General features: G+C 40.4%; 1 protein-coding gene and 1 long non-coding RNA gene across 10 annotated transcripts in view; one reads left to right on the top strand and one right to left on the bottom strand.

Annotated features, from left to right (window-relative positions):
• The window catches only part of SLC18B1 (solute carrier family 18 member B1), a 30,075-nt gene extending 17,902 nt beyond the window's left edge, over positions 1-12,173 (bottom strand). For 2 of the 9 annotated variants that reach the window (XR_499934.3, XM_008006999.3), the window contains exons 1-5: positions 11,973-12,173; positions 10,311-10,450; positions 2,960-3,055; positions 2,547-2,620; positions 845-992 (exon numbers count right to left, since the gene is read on the bottom strand). Coding sequence is in view for 8 of the 9 variants with exons in the window: in XM_008006999.3 (XP_008005190.3) it covers positions 845-992; positions 2,547-2,620; positions 2,960-3,055; positions 10,311-10,450; positions 11,973-12,015 (501 nt within the window). In the remaining variant the exon portion in view is untranslated. Of the gene's footprint in view, positions 1-844; positions 993-2,546; positions 2,621-2,959; positions 3,056-3,571; positions 3,653-8,769; positions 8,911-10,310; positions 10,451-11,775 lie in introns of those variants that run through there. The other 7 variants (XM_073022483.1, XM_073022482.1, XM_008007000.3 and 4 more) reach the window with 7 other exon arrangements.
• Positions 12,174-12,326: 153 nt separating this feature from the next.
• On the top strand, positions 12,327-23,002 carry LOC103240350 (uncharacterized). Its single transcript, XR_499935.3, has 3 exons — positions 12,327-12,690; positions 17,334-17,437; positions 20,942-23,002. It is a non-coding gene; the product is annotated as an uncharacterized lncRNA (long non-coding RNA).
• The last annotated feature ends 1,046 nt before the right edge of the window (positions 23,003-24,048 follow it).

Consider the following 24,048-nt stretch of genomic DNA (forward strand, 5'->3'; position numbering starts at 1 on the left):
AATAAGTATTTACACAGCAAAGCGTTTACCTGATAGTAAAAATTTTCAAACTACAGTATTAAATGAGTAAATAAGGGAGTCCTTGTTACTAAGCTGATTAGATTCTGAAGTCTAAGAGAACAATTAAACGCTATAAGGGCACCATACAGACTCTGATATGAGTCTTTCAGAAGCGCATGGGCCCAGAGAGAGAGAGCTATAATAGAAAAGACTTCTTGGGGGTCAGAGAGGCAGCTGCCTATGGATGGGATGGGAATCTAATATGTCACTAATACCAGTTCTATAAGCATCTAAGCAGTATACAAAAGCACATGTCAATATGATGCCACCATTTTACATCAAAATGCAAAAGCATCCTCAGATAGACAGCACAGAAGCACTTAAGGACTTTGAGATGATTTCTAAGATCCCGTGCATAAATCTGGGGAAAGTAGAGGAAGGACTTTAGTATGAATTGATTATTTTGCCACTAGGGATAACTCTTTTTCTAAGGCAGAGGAATACTTCAGGCAGCTCAACCACAATCTACGCTGTAGGTAGACAGCAAAAAAAACTACCAAGGAATTTTTTTTTTTAAGTGGTAAAAAGAATGACTGATTTGGACCACATTTACCTGTCAAACTGCCCATTCAGGGAATTCTAAAACCAGGAAGAGCACCTAAGTAACACCAGTGTTACATTTATTGACAGGCTTGCTGCTAGTCGAACTCGGGGTGAAAGGCAACAATAATACAGAGAGTACAGAAATGCAAGTATAGAAGAATGGATCCCAGCTTTAACTTGGAAGGGCAAATATGTTGGCCTACACTCAAAGGAAAGTGGGAAATACTTATAAAATACATACCAATACTGTAGCCACGTTATTTGGAAAAGCCTTTGCCAGGATAGAAGAAGATGCAGTCACTGCTGCAGCAAAGCTAACTGCATCCATTACTCTCACTAGAAAACACATAGCAATAAATACTGGTCCATCTGGGACTCGGTCCAATACACTAAAAAGGAATAAGACAATTCTCAAATGCCAAGCTAGTTTTCATTTTTTTCCTTTTTAACTGTACTCACTAAAAAGAGTAGTACCTCACCCATAGTTATTAGAATAAATCACTTTAGAATACAATTTTTTTTTAAAAGAGTTGCTTTGCTGTCTTTTCAGTAGGAGAAAATTACCCTTTTTCTTTTTTTGGTAACAATTTGAGTCATAACAACAGCTTAGTTGCCCTGTTCTGCGATATAACTGGTCCCCCAGGTGATAGTACCAAATAAACCTTTCTAGAATATGTAGAATCGGTGTGGTGACTTATGCCTGTAATTCCAGCACTTTGAGTGGTCGAGGCAGGCATATGCCCCGAGGTCAGGAGCTGGAGACCAGCCTGGACAACATGGCGAAATCCCATCTCTACTAAAAAATACAAAAATTAACTGGGCATGGTGGCAAGCACCTGTAATCCCAGCTTCTTGGAAAGTTGAGGCAGGAGAGTCGTTTGAACCTGGGAGGCAGAGGTTGCAGTGAGCCGAGATCGCACTACTGCACTCCAGCCTGGGAAACAGGGCAAGACATCGTCTCAAAAAAAAAAAAAAAAAAAAGAAAAAGAAAAAGAAGAATAACACGTAGAATCACTCTGACAAGACCCATATAGAAGAGAGAACTCAGTTTCAGATCTCTCCCATGGTAGGACTCAAACTAAAAAAAAAAAAAAGGAATAAAGAAAGAAAAAAAAAGACCCTTCCAAAAAATTTTTAACCCCATTTCATTTAACAGTTTTCTTGAGTTTACTTCATTATAATCTTACTATACTGTTATTCCTCTGTGTTCCCATGTACTTATATAAGCTCTTCCATATTATTTGGCATTACGCTGCTGGTTTAAGAACTCTAAGCTTAAGAACTTTCACATCTGTTTTGTCACTGGCACTCATTTTTCCTTTTTCGGGAAGTAGCAATGGGGGAAACCATTCTATTCCATGCTCTGAACTGAGCATGTGACCTGGCCTGGTCAAGCAGAACATTCTTTCCCCCTGGCTACAGCCATCAGCAAAGGTCAGGTCAGTGGGGCTTCCTTCTGTGACTCTAATAGGAACTACTAGGCAACTGGCACTTTCTACTGAAACTGCTAGGGGTCACCTTGCCATCTAAAGGGGAGAGCTTGTTCAAATCACAAGAGGAAAAATTTCTCATGACATCGTTTCAAATCTGTATTCTGATATTTTTTGAGTTGACACTTTATTAAAGAAATTCACTTTTTTACTAAAACTAGCACGTTTCTGTAACTCAGAAAAGTGAGTTAAGTTTCTGTCACTCACAATCACAGGAGTCCTAATGAATAGGCTCAGTAGCAAGCATCAAGGAGATCCCCCAGAGGCCTGTTGCCTTAAAATCAATGCCATTTATCCCTGTTCTCTACTTACTCAACTTCTGCCATTAGTCACATGCTATGCATTTGACAGACAATAATGGAACCATTGACTTAAAGAACCTTTAACAATTTAAACAGAAGATGGATTACAAAATCTGTTCAAGCTCCCAAATATAATCAGAAAATGACTTACCCAAAGAGAATTGTAACTCCTCCTGAGACAAACATTCCTGCTACAAACATAAATTTTGCTCCAATATGTACAAGCTATAATAAATGTCAAAGAAGAGTGGTAAATTTATGACTTCTGAAAGTCTATACTGATAGAAACAAATCCACTGTATTGGAAAATATAGGATGGGGGAAGACATGTACAGTTAATATATTATAATAATTCTTTAATATAGTGACAGTGCTCATTGCTTAAAAACATGGAAAGAGTTAAAAATCAATCAAATCTGAGGAAGGAACTGTCAACAGTGGCACAATTTATAAAATTATAACCATGGTTATTTCAGTATCGATGCAAATTCTAGATTAGTAAACTAAAATAATTCATCATATAATTTTTAAAAATTAAGATGTGCATATGAACTTTATACTTACATAGTTTCCAAATACCAAGCATGCCAGCAACTCGAACAAAGCAAAACATCCAAAGATCATACCGATAATCGTGTTGCTGGTTCCCTTCTTTTCAGCCTTTAAGTAATAGAAATGGAAACAAAGTTTCAAAGAAAAAATAGCATCAATATGGAAAAATGGGAATAATAGATCAGAGCATCATCTTCTTTTGAACTTTATCTGCATATCAGTTTCAAAAAGATTATTCTTTTAAAATAAATGGGGTGGGGAAGGAAGGGAAATTAGTAATAGTTTAGATAGTAAACCATAGTCTCTTACATGAAAATAATTCACTCACCATGCCTATAAAGAATTGTTAGCTTTAGCTGGCAAAAGTCAGAATTAGAGTGTATAAACAAACACAAAAAATGCCTTGGTTAAGGAAATTTGGGCTCTATTGCATAGTCACAGGACCGAGGAAACAGCTGATTTAGACACACTTCCTTTTGGGTATCACATTCAATTATAGGAAACAAAACAAAAATCACTGGCCAGTCTTCAAACTCAAGAAGAGGAAGTTCCATGAGTTGGCACATGGGTCAGACCAAGGCCCAATCAGTCTAGGTCTCTGTTTCTGACAGTAATACCAATTACCTGACAGTTTGGAGAAGACAGTTTTCCTTCCTGTCATCAACAACACAGGTGAGAGATGCTCCCCTGACATTCTACGTTCTCCTGAAACAGCCAAGGTAGTTTATCATCCATCAATTACAGTTACTAATGTTTATAGCCTATTCTATCAGTGAGCTCCTAAGATTTGCTACAGGTAATGTTTATCCTAAATCTACTTCTTTTGAACTTCAAATGCTACCACTGTGATACACAACTACATTCACATATAAAAATAGAAAGTTTAAAAAACTTTGTCAAGTCCTGGAACTACGGCAGATCCTTAAATCAGATTCTAGCTATAGAAATTTAAGGAATCAATACGAGTTTAATTTCTTTAAGATAAGACTGGCCACTTAGCATACTACAAAGGCAAAGCCTGAACTGTCATATATTGACCATCTTGTGTATATATAAGGCATTGTACCAGCAGTGAATATTTATGGTCAGAAGAGTCCAGTTTAGATCCATCCTTTAGGCAGAGCTTTGGATTTTTGCAAATAACTTCATAATTAATACAGAAATGCACACATGCACACACACTTTTGCACTCTTCAACATCCATTCTCTACAACCATGATTGCCTTTCTTTACCTTTTCTCTCTAAGTACAATTTACGATAAAAATTTTCTCCATCCCTTCCCATGTAAAGATACTATCATCATTCAATCTTTGTCTTTTTCAAGGATGTCTTTTTCCATGTCAGACTGTGCCTCTTTAAATAAACCATACATTTCTCATAGCGTCATACCACAGGAAGCCAGAGAAGTGAACTCTGTTGTTCTAAGCTAAATTTTAGGAAGGGCTTCCCTCTTACTCTAGGAAGTCCTCAGAAATGTCCCTAAGCAGTTGGTGGTGCATGAAGGCAGAGAGGATGGGCCCACAGCTCCACAGTAATGGCTTGGGAAAGATTTAAGCCCCTAATTCTTGGGCTTCATAACTAGCCATTCCCTTTCCATGTACTAATAACCATAGGAAATAATGGTGTGGATACGAGAGAGTTCATTAAAATACCTTTAATGGCACTGTAACAAATGGTTATGCTGTACATTGACTGGAGCATGAGGTCTACATTTCTACTACACATGGATCAGGTTCCTCAAAAAGAAAATGTTGTGAAAGGAGTCAATTAAGGCATAAGAAAAATATTCATGTTGGGCACAGTGGCTCACACCTGTAATCCCAGCACTTTGGGAGGCCGAGGTGGGAGAATCACTTGAGGTCAGGAGTTCGAGACCCACCTGGCCAGCATGGTGAAACCCCGTCTCTACTAAAAATACAAAAATTAGCCAGGTGTGGTGGCACATGTCTGTAATCCCAGCTACACAGGAGACTGAGGAAGGAGAATTGCTTGAACCCAGGAGTCAGGGGTTGCAGTGAGCCGAGATTGTGCCACTGCACTCCAGCCTGGGTGACAGAGCGAGACTCTGTCTCAAAAAAAAAAAAAAGAAAAAGAAAAGAAAAGAAAAGAAAGAAAAAGAAAGAAAAAAAGGAAAGAAAGAAAGAAAAGAAAGACAAACATTCATTAGTCAAGTTACATTATCAATGCATAATAGTTCCAATAAGTACTTAATTTAGAATCTAGCAGAAAATATATAAATGCCTATAGCAATTAATACTTACTAGACCCTCATTATGAGCCAGGATCTCTATTAAGTGCCATTTTACATGGTATCTAACAACAATTAAATAAGGGATGTATTTTTAGCTGGCCTCATTTATAGATGAGGAGAGGGACTTGCAAAGGTTACAAGGTCGTAAGCCATTACAGCTTCCATCGTGTGCATGTTCCCATATTCACTGTAGAAATGGAATGCTGACACAGGATGTGCTAGAACCACATGCTACGGCAGCAGCCAAATGCCATTTTTGGAACACGGATCCTGCTTCACATTAGGAAAGCAAAAACAGCTATTAAGAGCAATTTCTAGGCCGGGCACAGTGGCTCATGCCTGTAATTCCAGCACTTTAGGAGGCCAAGGCAGGCGGATCACCTGAGGTCAGGAGTTCAAGACCAGCCTGGCCAATATGATGAAACCCCATTTCTACTAAAAAATACAAAACAACTAGCTGGGTGTGGTGACATGCACCTGTAATCCCAGCTACTTGGGAGACTGAGGTGGGAGAATCACTTGAACCTGGGAGGCGGAGGTTGCAGTGAGCCGAGATCATGCCACTGCACTCCAGCCTGGGCATGACGGAGCGAGGCTCTGTCTCAATAAATAAATAAATATATAAATAAATAATTAATAAATAAGCAATTTCTGGTTCTCTGACCAAGGATGAGGGTGGCAAGAAAAATTATGACGAGAAGTAGGAAGCCCACACCAGAATTTAGGAAAGGCACTGTTTTTCCTTTGCCCAGTTAGTTTAGCTAATAAGAAAGATGGCAGAACATGCAGGAGGAAGGGTGAGGCTTCACCAATGCATTTGTTGACCGTAAGATTTTAATCAGAAATGAAAAGTCAAAGCCTGCTCTTCATATTTACAGCTTTTAAAATTAGAATGTTCTCTCTCCTGCCTCTGTCTCCTTTCTTTCTGCCTTCCCTCTGCGCGGCGAGACAAAGTAGCAAATGTAAGAAGCCACACTTTGCTCACTTCTGCTTGCCAGCACAATGTCACAAAACCCCTGACTCTGTGACAACATGCAGCTCTTGGGAGGGATGAGTTGAAGACAGAGCAGGATAGAGCACATGGCCCCCCACATCTCTTGCCTGAGCTATTACATTCCTTAAATGATAAAGGCCCCAGCCTTGCCTTTTCCTACACATAAGATAACATCTAACAGGGTTGTGATTAGGCTTTTATAAACTATTACCAAAAGTACGTTCGTAATCTATAACCAGATATACTCCTACACCTAAACTGTGATGTGATCTTGCGCGTACTGAATCTCCACCACCTGTATATGAACTGGGAACTAAAATACTCAGCCTGTAGTTCTCAGTAAGACTCCTGAACAAAATGAACTTTAATTCTTTAAAAGCTTGACTTTTTTCTTTAGTCAACATTTTCTATAAGCAAAACACTCAGTCAAAAGCTTAAAAAGCACACACCCATAGCCTGGTTTTCCTTTGTCCCTATTCACTTAGAGGAAACTAACGTTATTTGCACTCACTGAATTCCAGCTGAGCTAGGAAATGCCCTTCCCACTGGTTGATTCACTCACTCCAATTCTTCTCCATCTCAATTCCACAGGCTCTTATTATTTAAAAAAAAAAATTTTTTGAGACAGAGCCACACTCTGTCACCAGGCTGGAGTGCAGTGGCACGATCTCGGCTCACTGCAACCTCGGCCCCTTGGGTTCAAGCGATTCTCCTGCCTCAGCCTCCTGAGTAGCTGGAACTACAGGCACGTGCCACCACGCCTGGGTAATTTTTGTATTTTTAGTACAGACAGGGTTTCATCATGTTGGCCAGGCTGGTCTCGAACTCCTGACCTCAGGTGATCCTCCCGTCGGCCTCCCAAAGTGCTGGGATTACAGGTGGGAGCCACTGTGCCTAGCATTATTATTAATATTTACAAATCCCAAGTCTGGCCAGACTGCTTTGTCTTGCTCAGACACCACTGATGACTGCCCACTGACTAAGTCCTTGACAAGTGCCCTTCTTTCTATCTCCGGCCTGCCTCCTCAGATCCACTGTCTCCTATTAGACCTCACTTCACCCCAGGCTCGAGCCACATCAAGAAGCTGTCTGCTCTTCCCCAGGAACATGCCATTCACTCTGCAATTCCTGTGACTATACCTAGAACACCTCCATCTCTGTTGTTCACGATAAGAATTAACATTTCTTAGGACCCACCTTAGGCCAGGTGCCGTGGCTCACACCTGTAATCCCAGCATTTTGAGAGGCCGTGGTGGGCAGATCGCTTGAGCTCAGGAGTTCAAGGTCAGCCTGGGCAACATGGTGAAACCCCATTTCTACTAAAAATAGAAAAAAAATAGCTAGGCGTGGTGGCACATGCCTGTGCCCCAGCTCCTCACGGGGCTGAGGCAAAAGGATCTCTTGAGCCTGGAAGGTTGAGGCAGCAGTGAACCCTGATCATGCCACTGCACTTCCAGCCTCAGTGACAGAGTGAAACCCTGCCTCAAAAAAAAAAAAAAAAAAAAAAAAAAAAAAAAAGGCCCATGTTAAATTTATCCTGAGAGTTCCTTTCAGTACCGCCCTTTCTTCTCCTATCCCCACTCCATGTATGACACAATTAACCATTCTTCTTTCGAGGGTCTTATAACATTAGTATGGATAGAGGGAAGCCAGAAGAAAATGATAATGTAAAAACAGAAAAAAACCCCAAAAACCAGTCTTATAACATTCTGGAAATCCTTTTCTTAAGGGATATCCAAATCATTGGGACCTTTTCTTTTCCCCATATTTTTTCACTCCCAATGGGTGGACAAGAGAGAACCATTTCCCTGATTTTTTTATTCTACCCTAACACATCCCATGCTTTGCCTGCTCTAGAGAAGGAACTCATTAAACCTCTACTTAATAGAAGTGAATTGGGCAAGTCACAACTTCTGAGACTGTTTCTTCATTTGCAACATGCTGAGATTCTCAAGATTCTGTATGCGGTTGTTGCAGGGATCAAATGGATAAATGAGGGGTAATGTGTACTAAAAGCCAGAGAGCACTGTATGGGTATATGGCAATATTGTTCCTTTAGCAGAGAAGCCACTTTATCTTCTTTTGTATCACACAGAATGAAGGACTACATGTTTTAAAGGCAGCTGGAGGACTATGAAGCCGCCACTGCACTGTGAACCAAGGATCTGGCAAAAAGAACAAAATAAAACACATGGATATGTTGTCTACACTCCAAGCCAGTCATATTCATTTCATACTATATCCTATTGACATCCAGAATCCAGCTGGACTTTCTAGGGATTATTATCTTTGAATCTGTGTCAATAAATCCTAACACCACATAAAAGGCTATGCCTAGAAGGAACAAGCCCTATTAATCAGAATTCCTCCCTTGCATAAACATTGCTGCTAGGATCCATAGAAATTCAAGTTAAAAGAGGGAATATGGAGTGGGGCAGGGGCTGGGCATGGTGGCTCACACCTGTTACCCCAGCACTTTGGGAGGCCAAGGTGAGCAGATCACCTGAGGTCAGGAGATCGAGGCCAGGCTGCCCAACATGGCGAAACCCCATCTCTACTAAAACTACAAAAATTACCCAGACGTGGTGGTAGGCGCCGGTAATTCCAACCACTCAGGAGGCTGAGGCAGAAGAATCACTTGAACCAGGGAGGCAGAGGTTGCAGTGAGCTGAGATCGCAACTTTGCACTCCAGCCTGGGCAACAAGAGCGAAACTGTCTCAAAAGAAAAAAAAAAAAAAGGAAGTGGGGGCAGGAATCAAAACGTCCTAATTCTAAAATGTGGATAAAACCTCAAGAAAATAGTTACTGTCTTAACACAGACCTATTGCAGTGATACTTGAATCTCAGTTATTCAGTGCACTCCTTTTTTTTCAGCTGCAGAAACCAAATAAGGATTAATCAGACTACAGGGTAAGCAAAGTAATTCTCAGAAGATCAACTACTTTTAGGTGAATTACCTCCCAAGAAGATGTTCTTTCTGACTGGATTTTTTTTTCCTGGTATCAAGCATTCTATAAGAAGTATTCTGTTGGCTGGAGTTCTATATACCATCTGTCCTATATGTAGATTTTTACATTTTATATACTATAAAATAAAATAATTCAAACGGCTTAAAAAAAAAAAAAAAGGAAAAAGAAAAACAGAGCTCCTAGGTGAAGGGGTGGCCTGCCCCTCCACACCTGAGGGCGTTTCTCATTAGGTGGAACGAGAGACTTGAGAAAAGAAATGAGACACAGAGACAAAGTATAGAGAAAGAAGTGTTCAGCATACAGAGGACCCGCGCCGGCACAGGTCTCTGAGTTCCCTCACTATTTATTGATCATTATCTTTACCATCTTAGAAAAAGGGAAGTGGCAGGATAATAGGATCATCATAGGGAGAAGGTCAGCAGTAAGACATATGAATAAAGATCTCTGTGACATGAACAAGTTTAAGGAAAAGTGCTGTGCCTTGATATGCATATGCAAACATCTCCATAAACCTTTTTAGTGCATAAAGAGCAGCATTGCCTCTAACATATCCCACCTTCAGCCCTAAGGCGGTTTTCTCCTTTCTCAGTAAACAGAACAATCCGGTTTTACACCGAGATGTTCCATTGCCCAGGGACAGGCAGGAGACAGATGCTTTTCTCTATCTCAACTGCCAAGAGACCTTCTTTCCCCTTATACTAGTCCTCCTCAGCATAGACCCTTCACGGGTGTCAGGCTGGGGGACAATCAGGTCTTCTCCTTCCCATGAGGCCATATTTCAGACTATCACATGGGGAGAAACCTTGGACAATACCTAGCTTTCCTAGGCAGAGGTCCCTGTGACTTTTGGCAGTGTACGTGTCCCTGGGTAGTTGAGATTAAGAGAATGGTGATGACTTTTCACAAGCATACTGCCTTCAGGCACTTGTTTAACAAAGCACACCCTGCACAGCCCAAAATCCAGTAAACCTTGAGTCACCACAGCACATGTCTCTTCCAAGGACAAGGTTGGGGGTAGGGTCACAGATTAACGGCATCTCAAATACAGAACAAAATGGAGTCTCTTATGTCTACTTCTTTCTATATAGACACAGTAACAGTCTGATCTCTTTCTTTTCCCCACACTAAGGATTTAAAAATGTCTTACCTCCTTGGGGAAAAAGGGTCCAAGTATAGAATAGCACATCATGGAACCCAAGTTCATCGAAGCTGCCGATATCAGTACAAAAACCTGTTCTCTCGAAAGCCACCTGGGAGTCTCTCCTGCACTTCCTGCAGGATCATCACCTTGAATGCAAACATGCAGCAATTAGGTATATAATTGAGACTACTGATCAAAATACACAAATGTGATTTCTGTGCACATATGTTGCACTCTGAAGATATCATTTGCTGAGCTTAGGGCTATTTTGAATATAGCACATTTGATCAAATGGAACACAATCCTTGTACATTACTGCAGTTTTGAAAACATACTGCTTTTATTTACATACTATTCTTTACTAGAATTTAAATGCAGAAATCATCAAGCTATCTGATCTGTTTCACCTTCACTTTAAAGTCTGTTTCTCTGGTCTTTAATAACCCTTCAAGAAAGATGAGGTGGCAGGGTGATCTCCAAAGGGTGATGCTCTCTGAAGCATAATGTCCTTATTTTCTCAAGTTACTTGAATCATATGCTACATGAACTCAATGTTTCAAGCATGTAATGTTAACTTATTAAGATTTCTGGCCGGGCGCAGTGGCTCACGCCTGTAATCACAGCACTTTGGGAGGCCGAAGCAGGCGGATCATGAGGTCAGGAGATAGAGACCATCCTGGCTAACACGGTGAAACCCGGTCTGTACTAAAAATACAAAAAAATTAGCTGGGCACGTGGTGGCGGGCACCTGTACTCCCAGCTACTCGGGAAGCTAAGACAGGAGTATGGCGTGAACCCGGGAGGCCGAGCTTGCAGTGAGCGGAGATCCCGCTACTGCACTCCAGCCTGGGCAACAGAGGGAGACTCTGTACCAACAAACAAATAAACAAACAAACAAAAAACCCACAAAGATTTCTAAGGCAATATTGAAGTCAAATGAAGTGTAAATAGGAGAAAATAAGCGAAATCATTCAGCTGGTGAATTAATGTTTACAATGGTATGCTTCTGGATAGACAAGTCCCAAAATTCACAAATCAATACTTTTCTTACCCTAATTACTAGTCTTTTGCATCAGCTAATTTAACACATTTCCAGGGCTAAATTGTCATTTAAAAACACTAAATCAATTACTCAGAGTTCCAAATATCCAAGCAAATCTATCAGCCACTTATAAATTAAACTGTTTTTAGGAAAAACTTAAGAAAAATATATTTGCTTTGCTCTATTTGTCAGAGGTTGCCATTGCAGTCCAGAAGGGGAAAAAAAATCTGTGCAATATGAGGAAGTCTTATGAATCTTTGTAAATTGTTTGTAGTAGATGAGAAAGGGAAATGAAAGTTAAAAACAAAGGCAACAACACTGGGTACTTGAAAGGTAACGTTTTACATTTGCCTAATGGCATACTTATTTGAATGCATTAAACACACAGTACTTAAAAGCAGAGGCATAGGTTAGAATGTCATTAGATACCGTGACACACATCCAGTCCTGGAACTTTGCCCCGTCCAGAGAGAAAAGAAACGCTGGCCCGAACCCCACGATCAGGCCCCAGCCTTTTCCAATCTCTCGGAAACGAATCAAGCTAAAAGCAATTCAGTCGTTGCTAAAGAGACAGGCCCGAAGCCGCCGCTGGGCTCCGGGCTCCCGGCCACTCAATTCATGGTCACCTCCTGGTGCGCGTGGGCCCTCCAGGTCACCCGGCGCGTCCATCCCTGGTGCGTGGAGTCCTGAGCCCCACCTCCCGAGTTCAAGCCACGTCCTTGGACTCGACCTCCAAGGAGCCACTGGCACTCCGGCGGGCGACCGCTGCTCAGCTGGAACCTGGCATTCCCGACTCCCTGTGGGCAGCGATCCGCCCAGCCCGGAGCTCCGCAAAGCCTTCCAGGACTCTGCGTCCCCCGGAGGCGGCCGGGGGCGGGGCAGGGGTGGAGCAAGGCTCCTTTTTTTTTTTTTTTTTTTGCCCCCCCCATTATCTTAATCCACCACCTCAGCTGCTATATCATGGTGTCCTTTTTCATTCTGTGAGAGAGAGAGAGTGAAAAAAGATGAATCTATATTCCATACAGTTGTACCCCCCTCTATCTTAAAATAAGTTCAATTTATTCCTACGAAACGAAAGAAAGGAAGCTTACGTAGAAACAGAAAAGGTAGGGAGTACGTCAACTGAAAGACACAAAAGTGAATTAGAAAATTAGGTTTATACAGGACCTTTGAAAGAGTGAATTATTTTTCACAGTGGGTAAATGCGGTAGTGTTCGTAATTATTGAAGCCAGACACTATTGAACTGGAAATGAATTAACCAATATGAAGCACCTGTAGTCGAAAAATATTTGCAAGAATACTAACGAAGCATGGTGAAGTGGCTAGGAGTGCGACCTCTGGAGGTAGGTGCCGGGGTTTCAAGTCAGAGCACTTACTGGCTGTGTGTAACTTTGGATGACAAGGTCAGTTTCTCTATCTGTACAACTGAGATTATAATGTTTATCTTGTAGAGTGGCTGTGAGCATTGGCGATAAAGTGTGTTAGTAGCTAGCACATGAACATGATGGCTACTACCTTACTCTCACACTCACAGTTTTCTTGCACAAAAAATAGGTTTCACTTATTTTCACCTTTTTTACCATTTGGGAAGTGTTAAATCTTGAGGACTAGGACTAGCTGGGCGCAGTGGCTCATGCCTGTAATCCCAGCACTTTGGGAGGCCAAGGTGGGCAGATCACCTGAGGTCAGGAGTTCTAGACCAGCCTGGTCAACATGGTGAAACTCTGTCTATACTAAAACTACAAAAAAAAAAAAAAAACAATAGCTGGGCGTGGTGGCGGGTACCTGTAATCCCAGCTACTCAGGAGGATGAGGCAGGAGAATCATTTGAGGCAGAGGTTACAGTGAGGCAAGATCCCAAAGAATTGTGTGAGGGTGGCTTTATCAACTGAGAATCTGCCTCAGATCCACTGTACAAGGTTGATTCCAATACATGGGATGGTGGATAGTAAATTTGTAATTACTGGGCCTCTTCACTCCAGCCTGGGTGAAAAAGTGAAACTCCTTCTTAAATAAATAAATAAAAAGAAGTTTAAGGACTGGGAAATTCTTGATTTGAAGCCAAACCAAAACAAAAGACTGAATTAGCACTTTGTGCCAGGCATTATCAATTTAAAGATGAATGAACCCATCCAGACTCTGCCCTCAAGTAGCACACCTTCTAGCAGATGAAATTCACACTAATAATCTATTATAATGCAATCGGTTGTATATAAACATATTGCAAGAACCATTTACTTTGGCAAATGGGTCCTGGATGACTTCCTGAGGAAGTGATGTTACCTTGGTTCTTGAAGGTTATGTAAAAATTCCCCAGTGGGCGAGTTGTGAAGGAGAACCTAGAGAACCACTCTGAACAGAAAGTTCCACTCTAGGCTGGGCGTGGTGACTCATACCTGTAATCCCAGCACTTTGGGAGGCCCAGGTGGGCAGATCACGAGGTCAGGAGATCGAGACCATCCTGGCCAACATGGTGAAACCCCATCTCTACTAAAATACAAAAAATTAGCCAGCGTGGTGTTACACGCCTGTAGTCCCAGGTACTCAGGAGGCTGAGGCAGTGGAATCGCTTGAACCCAGGAGGTTGCAGTGAGCCGAGATCACACCACTGCACTCCAGCCTGGCAACAGAGCAAGACCCTGTCTAAAAGAAAAGAAGAGAAAAGAAAAAAGAAAAGAAAAGAGAAAAGAAAAGTTTCACTCTAGCAAAGGTTCCCTAAAGTAGCCTTGTGAAATCTTTATGCTCTAACCCCTGACAGTTTCTCCAATCTCATTTAACTCTATGCTTTCTCTTCAATCTAACATCTGTAGAGGGAAATTTTCTTGAACGATTTATTTGATGATTACATTTCCTCTTTTATTTTCTTTCTGGACTGTGCTTTATGTGGATATTGGCTCACCCAAACTGGTCCTCTTATTTCCCTTTTTCTTCTCTCTCTCTCTTTTTTTTTTTTTTTTTTTTTTTTAGACAGGGTCTCACTCTGTTGCCCAAGCTACCACTACCATGACACTATCATGGCTCTCTCCAGCCTCAACCTCCTGGGCTCAACTGATCCTCCCACTTCAGCCTCCTGAGTAGGTGGGACTATAGGTATGTGCCGCCACGCCTGTCTAGTTATTATTTTTTCTTTTTTTTCCCCTCCATCTTATAGGAAGTATCCCTAATTGTACCTTGCCATCTGAATTTTTGCCAACCGAATCTTGCCAACTGTATCTTGCCAACTGAATGTTTCATTTCTGTTGCCATCTATTTCCTTATATCTCCATTCTCATTCCTCTCCCCATTTGCAATCATTCTTGCACGTTTAATGCAAATCTTGTTCTTTATGTTCTCAAAAAGAATCTGTGTTCTTATGTGTCCATCTATTTTTAATTTACATCAAGGCTATTCATATCCCTATCCTCCTCTCTTCCTCTAATCTCTACCTGTCATTCTCCCTTCAGATCATCAATTTTATAATCAAATATTATTACTGTGTTCGTTTTCTGGGGCTGCTGTACAAATCACCACAAATTGGGTAGCTTAGAACAAGGTCCTGGAGGCCAGAAGTTCAACATCAGTTTCACTGAGCCAAAATCAGGTGTCAGCAGGATCATGTTCCCTCTAGAGGCTCTAGGGAAGAGTCTGTTTCTTGCCCCTTGAAGCTTCTAGTGACTATTGGCATTTTGTGCTGCATCACCCTAATCTCTGTCTCTGGGATCACTGTGCCTCTTCTCTTCTGTGTGTCATCTTCGTTTGCCAGTCTCTTGTAAGGATATTTTGAATTAATTTAGGGCCCACCTGGATAATCCAGGATGATCTCTTCATCTCAAGTTCTCCAATTTAATCACATCTGCACAGACCCTTTTTTTCATATAAAGTAACATTTACAGGCTTCAGGGATTAGGATGTGGATGTATCTTTGGAATCCATTATCAGCCTACCACAATTATCTATTCATAGACATATATACACATATAGAGTATTTTTTTTCTTTACAAACTAAAACGGAGTAATATAGTCTTTGTTTAAATGCCACCTCCTCAGAGAAATTCAATCTTTATTATTTATTTATTTAATAATAGAGACGAGGTTTCACCATGTTGCCCAGGTTGGTGTCAAACTCCTGGACTCAGGCAATCCATCTGCCCTGGTTCCCCAAAGTGCTGTGATTACTGATTACTGCTGTGAGCCACCACACCTGACCAAGACATTCATTCTTTTTTTTTTTTTCTTTGAGATGGAGTTTCACTCTTGTTGCCCAGGCTGGAGAGCAATGGTGCCATCTTGGCTCACGGCAACCTCCGCCTCCTGGGTTCAAGTGGTTCTCCTGCCTCAGCTTCCCGAGTAGCTGGGACTACAGGCATGTGCCACCATGTCTGGCTAATTTTGTATTTTTAATAGAGATGGGGTTTCTCCATGTTGGTCAGCCTGGTCTTGAACTCTCGACCTCGGGTAATCCACCTGCCTCAGCCTCCCAAAGTGCTGGGATTACAGGCGTGAGCCACGGTGCCCAGCTAAGAAATTCATTCTTATCCCCTTATCCAAATACAGCCCCAGTCATCCTTTGTCCTTTCACCTTTCTATTTTTCTTCCTAGCACTTCTATCAGTCAGGGTTCTCTGTTGCTAATTTAAAAAAGCAACATTGGCTAATTTAAGCAGAAAATGAATTTATCATTGATTATTAGGTAACACATAGTATCATCAGGAGGATCACGCATACCACTTAGAGGCTAAGTGCCTAAAGTCACACCACCTAAGTGGTCCAGTATGCATAGCACTGCAACCCTGCTGGACGTACATCTCCAGCACATGCTGCCAATACCACTGGAGCCAGGTATAAGACATTGTAGTTAGAATATCATCCCCACTCCTCAAGAATGCTGCCACTCTCACCAGAAGAGGTTTTAGGTGGTGCTGGCTTCTTCCACTCACTTGCTTCCATTGCATATCAAGACCCGACATGTTTGAAGTCAGGCAGTAAAAAGTGTCCAACTACGTTCTTCTTTTCAAGAGTGGTTTGAATATTTTGGTTACTTTGAATTTCTAGAGAAATGTCACAATTAGCTCTCATATTCTCCAAACAACCTGGTGGAATTCTTACTGGTATTTTTTTTACTCCATGTATCAATTTGGGGAGAACTGATATTGAATCACTATTAAGCTTTTAATCCATGAACACAGTATATCTCTCCAATTATAAAGATATTTCTTTCATAACATTTTCACATTTTTCATGGTGTAGGTATTACATGCTTCATGTTAAATTTATTCCAAAATACCTTAGTTTTAGAAGCTACTAAAAATGGTATTTTTACATTTAAATTTCCAACAATTTGCTGATTATATATAAAAGTAAATGAACTTTTGTATGAATATGGTATCCTGCAATCTTGCTAAATTCCCTAATTAGTTCTAGTCATTGTTGTGTAGATTCTATTAGATTTTCTACATAAACAATTATGCCATCTGTGAATAGAGCTTTACTTCTTCCTTTTTGAAATGTACGCTTTTGTTTCTTTCACTTATTCTATTGCACTCACTAGGATGCCCAGTAAAATGGTGAATAAATGTGGTGGGAATGACAGCCTCACTTTGTTCCCAATCTCACAGGAAAAACACTTGGTCTTCCACTATAAAGTACGAAGTTAGCTGTAGATTTTTCACATGCGCCTTTCAGAGGATTAAGGATGCTATCTTCTATTCCTAATGTGTTGAGAAATTTTAAAATGAATTTGTGTTAAATTTTATCCAATAGTACTTCTGCGTCTACTGTACATGATTTTTCTTCTTTATTCTGTTAATATATTAAATTACACTGATCAATTGTCTAAGGTTAATTGTCTAATGTTAACCTTGCATTCTTGAGATAAATCTTGCTTGGTCAAGAAGTAGTCTCTTTTTTATATATTGCTGGATAAATTTGCTAATATTTTGTTAAAGATTTTTTTGTGTACGCTTATGAGTAATGTTGATCTGTAATTTCTTTTTATTTTCTTTTGTCAGGCTTTGGTAGTAAGTAATTCTGCACTCATAAAACAAGTCAAAAACTTCCCCTCCTCCAGTATTAACATGTATTAATTTGAGAAGATAGTCTACTTACATATAAGGTAAGTATTGATGGGATTGGGTTTATGTCTACCATTTTACTATTTGTCTTATATCTTCCCATCTGTTTTTTATTCATTTGTTTCTTTTTTTTTTTTAACCTTATTTTGGCTTATTTGGGAAAAAAATATTTTGAAATTCCATTGCAATTTATATGTTATCATTTTAACTATATTTCAACTATTTTTAGTCATTGCTTAGGGATTACAATATACACATTCTTAACTCTCCTGGTCCACTTAGAGCTAATATTGCAGCACTTCATGTAAAATGTAAGAACCTTGCAGATTGTTAGACTCATAGAGACGGCCTTACCCAGCAGCCACCTCTTCTCCCTTCATCCTTCATTCTTAGTTGTCATACGGATTATATCTATGAAGACACAAAGTTCATCATGCAATATTATAATTTTTACTTTAGCCATATGTACTGTTTAATCAAAAAGAAAAATATTCTGAAATTTACTCACATATTGACCATTTTCAGTGATCTTCATTCCTTCTGGAACATCTAAATTTTCCATCAGGTATCATTTTTCTTCAACATGAATAACTTTCTGTAACATTTCTTCAAGTATGAATCTTCTGGTGATTAGTTCTGTTAGTTTTTGTTTAGCTCTGAATGTCATCATTTTGTCTTCGTTCTGGAAGGGCCTTTTATTGAATATAGAAATATGGGTAAAAAGTTGTCTTTCAGCCCTTTCAAGATGTGATTCTGTTATCATTTGGCTCCTATCTTTTGAGAGAAATTAGTTGAATTTTGTATTATTGGTTTCCTGTATATGTCTTTTTTCCCCCAAATACTACTGTAATTTTATCTTTGAGTTTTAATATCTCACTTATGATATGCCCAGGTGTGTATACCTGTGTGTATTTATTCTTCTTGGGGTTCACTGGGCTTCTTGAATCTGAATTTATGTGTTTCACCAAATTTGGGAAGGTTTTGAATATTATTTTCTCTCTCTCTCTCTCTCTCTTTTTTTTTTCTTTGAGATGGAGTTTCGCTCTTGTTGCCCAGGCTGGAGTGCGGTGGCGTGACCTCAGTTCACTGCAACCTCCGCCTTCCAGGTTTTAAACGCTTCTCCTGTCTCAGCCTCCTGAGTAGCTGAGATTACAGTAATGCTCCACCATGCCCAACTAATATTGTATTTTTAGTAGAGAGGGAGTTTAACCAAGTTAGTCAGGAGTTCAATTGGTTAACCAAGTTTAATCAAGTTGAACTCCTGACCTTATGATCCACCTGCCTCAGCTTCCCAAAGTGCTGGGATTACAGGCATAAGCCACCGTGCTACCCTATGTATGTGTAGTTCAGGGTTCAGCCAGAGATTGAGGCAGAGTATACATGGAAAATTCTGGTTTTCCCCTCTCTGGCTCTCTCCTTTCTAGGATTTCCCCACTTTCTTCAATTTCCAGTGCCATGGTTATTCTAAACTCTTGTGATGGATAATACTGGGTGTCAACTTGATTGGATTGAAGGATACAAAGTATTGATCCTGGGTGTGTCTGTGAGGGTGTTGCCAAAGGAGATTAACATTTGAGTCAGTGGGCCAGGAAAGGCAGACCCACCATTAATCTGGGTGGGCATCATCTAATCAGCTGCCAGTCTGGCTAGAATATAAGCAGTTAGAAAATGTGAAAAGAGAAACTGGCCTAGCCTCTCGGCCTATACCTTTCTTCCATGCTGGATGCTTCCTGCCCTTGAACATTGGACTCCAAGTTCTTCAGTTTTGGGACTCGGATTGGTTCTCCTTGCTCCTCAACCTGCAGATGGCCTATTGTGGGACACTGTGATTGTGTAAGTTAATACTTAATAAACTCCCCTTATATATATGGTTCGGGTGCGGTGGCTCACGCCTGTAATCCCAGCACTTTGGGAGTCTGAGGTGGGTAGATCATCTGAGGTCAGAAGTTTGAGAGCAGCCTGGCCAACATGGTGAAACCCCGTCTCTACTAAAAATATAAAAATTAGCCAGGCATGGTGGCACATGCCTGTAATCCCAGCTACTCAGGACGCTGAAGCAGGAGAATCGCTTGAACCCAGGAGGCAGAAGTTGCAGTGAGCTGAGATCATGCCATTGTACTCCAATCTGGGCAACAGAGCAAAACTCTGTCTCAAAAAATATACATATATATACAAAATATATATATAATATTTTATATGTTATATACATATATAACATATAAAATATAATATATAACATATATAATATATAATATGCACAACATATAAAATGCAATATATAATATGTTATATTTTTATATACATATAAAAATATATATATTCCATTGGTTCTGTCCTTCTAGAGAACCCTGACTAATACAACTCTGTTCTCTGGTTTTTAAGGTATTACAACTGAGGAACTCTATTAGTTGTTCCATGTAGCACTGACTAAGGGTGTCCTCATGCTAACACTCATAAAAATGGAAAATAAGCCAGTGTCATTCCTTCCTCTCAGTGTTGGTCCCCACATCTATCCCCAAATTCCGTCACTCTCCAGTGTCTTCAGGTAGTTATTTTTTGTTTTGATACATTTTCAGAGTTACATTAGTTATCTGCAAGAAGGATAGTCTTGCAGAACCTCCTACTAATTAATATTTGTTGTATTTTATTAAACTAATAATCTGTGATGAATTGAGTGAAAAATCCTCAGATAGATAGTCATTTTGTAAAGCACTGCCTTAAGAGACTTTTGATGAGGTCCTATAACCGAGACCCCTGGAACTATTACATTCCTACCATTCCCTAGACCTGACTGCTCAAACAAACCGTTCTATTCTTACTATTCCCTAGACCTGGCTGCTCAAACAAACTGTTCTATTCTCTGGGCCATCCAGTACATTTCCAACGAATTCATTTTAAAATGTTGGCCACAGCTCATTCTGCTGCTTGGAAAGAATTATCACTGACACAGTATTATTCAAATCTCCTACAATGAACATGCTTACTTATTCTAATATTTAAAAAGCAAGGCCGGGCGCGGTGGCTCAAGCCTGTAATCCCAGCACTTTGGGAGGCCGAGACGGGCGGATCACGAGGTCAGGAGATCGAGACCATCCTGGCTAACACGGTGAAACCCCGTCTCTACTAAAAATACAAAAAACTAGCCGGGCGAGGCGGCGGGCGCCTGTAGTCCCAGCTACTCGGGAGGCTGAGACAGGAGAATGGCGGGAACCCGGGAGGCGGAGCTTGCAGTGAGCTGAGATCCGGCCACTGTACTCCAGCCTGGGCAGCAGACCGAGACTCCGTCTCAAAAAAAAAAAGCAATAGCTGTTATTTACAAATGAAGACATCATCTGTAAGTTGGAGACATAGGAGGGAAGCGGGCATTAACTACAGCTCATAGTCATGTGGATAAAGTCAAGTGAAATCAGAAAACTAATATAGCAGACAGCATAGATGTTCAACATTTACTAACAGTGAAAATTGTTTGAAAATAATGATGTAGAATACTGAAACCGAAAAAGTGCTTAAAGGGATCTCGTATAATTGCCTACTTCATTTTGCAGATGAAGTACCTGAGATCCAGAGATTGGAAGTCTCTTGACCAAGGCTACAGAGTCAGAAAATGGTAGAGAGGAGGATCTACATCGAGTCCTGGAATCACCAGTCTGCCCTTCACATTCATTTGTAGTGTTAGAACCAGTTATAAAAATAGGACTTTTTTTTTTTTTTAATGTAGTTTCAGTTATAAGGATAGGAGTGGTACTGACTTCATTATAATGATTCCCTAATAAGAAGTGCAGGCATCAAATACATTTTAGAGCATCAGGACCCATTTTCAAAAGAAACGTTGCACAGATAACAGCAGAGGAAGCAGCAGAGAGGGCTGGAGTCTCAACCACACAAGCCCTCTTTGTATCCTAAGGGAATCAATTTAATGTTAATTTAAGCTTTGCTCTACCCGCCACTACTCTTTATTTCATTTATAAATTACGGTGTAGTGGCCAGGTGCAGTGGCTCATGCCTGTAATCCCAGCACTTTGGGAGGCTGATTCGGGTGGATCATCTGAGGTCAGGAGTTTGAGACCAGCCTGGCCAATGTGGTGAAACCCTATCTCTACTAAAAATACAAAAATTAGCCAGGCGTGGTGGCAGGTGCCTGTAATCCCAGCTACCCGAGAGTCTGAGGCAGGAGAATTGCTTGAACCCGGGAGGCGGAAGTTGCAGTGAGCCGAGATCGTGCCACTACACTCCAGCCTGGACGACAAAGTGAGGCTCTATCTCAAAAACAAAAAACAAAAACAAAAAAAAATAAAACTGTGTAGTTGGTTTATAATTAGTTTATTTATAAAAATCAGCCAGGTTTGGTGGCAGGCGCCTGTAATCCCAGCTACACGGGATAATACTTATGAAGTATTATCTCTAATTATATTCCATAGTATGTTTGTTTAGTTTCCTTGAACTCTAAGTCAGCCCTGTAGTGTGCTGTTACAGTACCCAAGAGTTCTGGGTAACATCTGGTAGCAAAAAAAAAAAAAAAAAAAGTGGATGGTTGGGCACAGTGGAGTTCAAGATCGGCCTGTGCAACAGAGCAAGATGCTGTTTCTAAAGAAAGAAAGAAAAAAAACCACCAGATAAAAACTACAAAACAAGCATGTGAAGATATATTCTTACTAAGACTTGTGAAAACTTAGATGATAATTACACAAAACCCTCCAAAAATATAAGCTATTGGCACAGGCTTCATACTTAGCTATATAATCATCTAACCCCATTCTCCCCTACAACCTTGTTTTCACTTAACAAACATGTTAACTTTACAAGCTACTACCGACAGCCTTTATTAGTCTATTCTACTCTTGCTAATCCATCTGCTTTCTTATTTTCTGTTTTTTTCTCTCTTTGCTACTTCTCTTTTTCCTTTAATTCTTCCTTCGATGTAATGGGATTCTATTCAAATCTTTCTTCAGCTATGACTAATTTTTCTTCATTATGTTTAAAACTACATGGTATAATAAATGAGAGTTAAGCCTATATGTTCCTGAGTTGCAGCAGTAGAGTATGTTTTAATTTTTTCTCCTATTTCTTATCACTCATCCATTGTATTTAGTTTCTACTCCCTACCCCAAAGGTAGGGACACTTGAAGTTTTCAAATTAAAAGTGATTTCCTGGGATGCTCAAAGCTTCCAACTAACTCACAACAGATGCTAATTTATTACGGTAGTCCTCAACATGGCTTTCCTTTAAGTATGACATCTACTCAAGAGGCTTTTTAAAATTTTGTTTATTTTTTTTGAGACGGAGTTTTGCTCTGTGGCCCAGGCTGGAGTGCAATGGTGTGATCTCTGCTCACTGTAACCTCCGCCTCCTGGGTTCAAGCGATTCTCCTGCCTCAGCCTCCTGAGTAGCCAGGATTACAGGCGCCTGCCACCACACCTGGCTAATTTTTGTATTTTTAGTAGAGACAGGGTTTCACCACGTTGGCCAGACTGGTCTCAAACTCCTGACCCCGTGACCCGCCCGCCTCAGCCTCCCAAAGTGCTGGGATTACAGGCTGAGCCACAGCACCTGGCCCCAGGAGGTTTCTTTAATCTTATTTCACTCAGTGAATTCATTCAGTACACATGTGTTTAGCCTCCAATATGCAATTCACTGTACTAAGTGCTGGATGGTTTCGGACAGGAGAAAGGTAATATTTAAGAACCTTTCCATGTATTTTCATGTGAAGTTCTTTATAAGGTAAATTACTTTACAGGCATAGTGGTAAACACTTTAAATGCCTATCTCATTTAATCCTCACAGAAATATTATAGCATTACCACCATTTTACTAGCTCAGAAAGAAAATAACTTGCCAAAGGTCACAAAGTAAGCTGGAATTTTAACCCTGCACAGTTGGGTCCTCCTGACCACTCCATGATATAAAATCATGATTATGTCTCAGCCCGGTTTTTCTCTCCAGCTCTGGTCTTCCAAGTAAGTTTTTTTGCAGTTCATTTCAAAAATGCTTTCTTTCATTTGATCATTCTATATCTCCTCCTTCTTTGTCATCTGTTATGAGTTGAACTGTGTTCCCTCAAAATTCACATGTTGAAATCCTAACACCTTCTACTTCAGAATAAGACCTGATTTGGAATAGGTTTGTTGGAGATGTAATCAGTTAAGAGGAGGTCATACTGGAGCAGGTGGGCCCCTAATCCAATATGGCTGATATTCTTATAAAAAGGAAACATTCGGACGCAAACTCAGACATGCACACAGGAAGAACATCATGCAAAGATTGGAGTTATGCTAACACAAGTCAAGGAACACCAAGATTGCCAACAAACTTCCAGAAGCTAGGAAAGAGGCGTGAAATGGATTCTTCCTCACACCCACAGAAGGAACCAACTCACCCAACACTTTGACTTCAGACTTCCAGCCTTCAGGACTATGAGATAATAGATTTCTGTTGGTTAAGCCACCCAGTTTGTGGTACTTTGTTATGGCAGCCCTAGTAAACTACACATTTACACTTAGATAATTCAGAAATCCAAATGCAAATTTTTCTGCCTAACAGCAATATTCCCTTCGTCCATCTATATAGTTTTTAGCACAGCGGGATAGAACCAGTTGTACTGTTGCCAAACCAGAGATGAAAAGAGTAATTTTTGAATTCTCAGCAATCTCCTTT

The sequence above is a fragment of the Chlorocebus sabaeus genome, chromosome 13, assembly GCF_047675955.1.
Source record: "Chlorocebus sabaeus isolate Y175 chromosome 13, mChlSab1.0.hap1, whole genome shotgun sequence".
Lineage (NCBI taxonomy): Eukaryota > Metazoa > Chordata > Mammalia > Primates > Cercopithecidae > Chlorocebus > Chlorocebus sabaeus.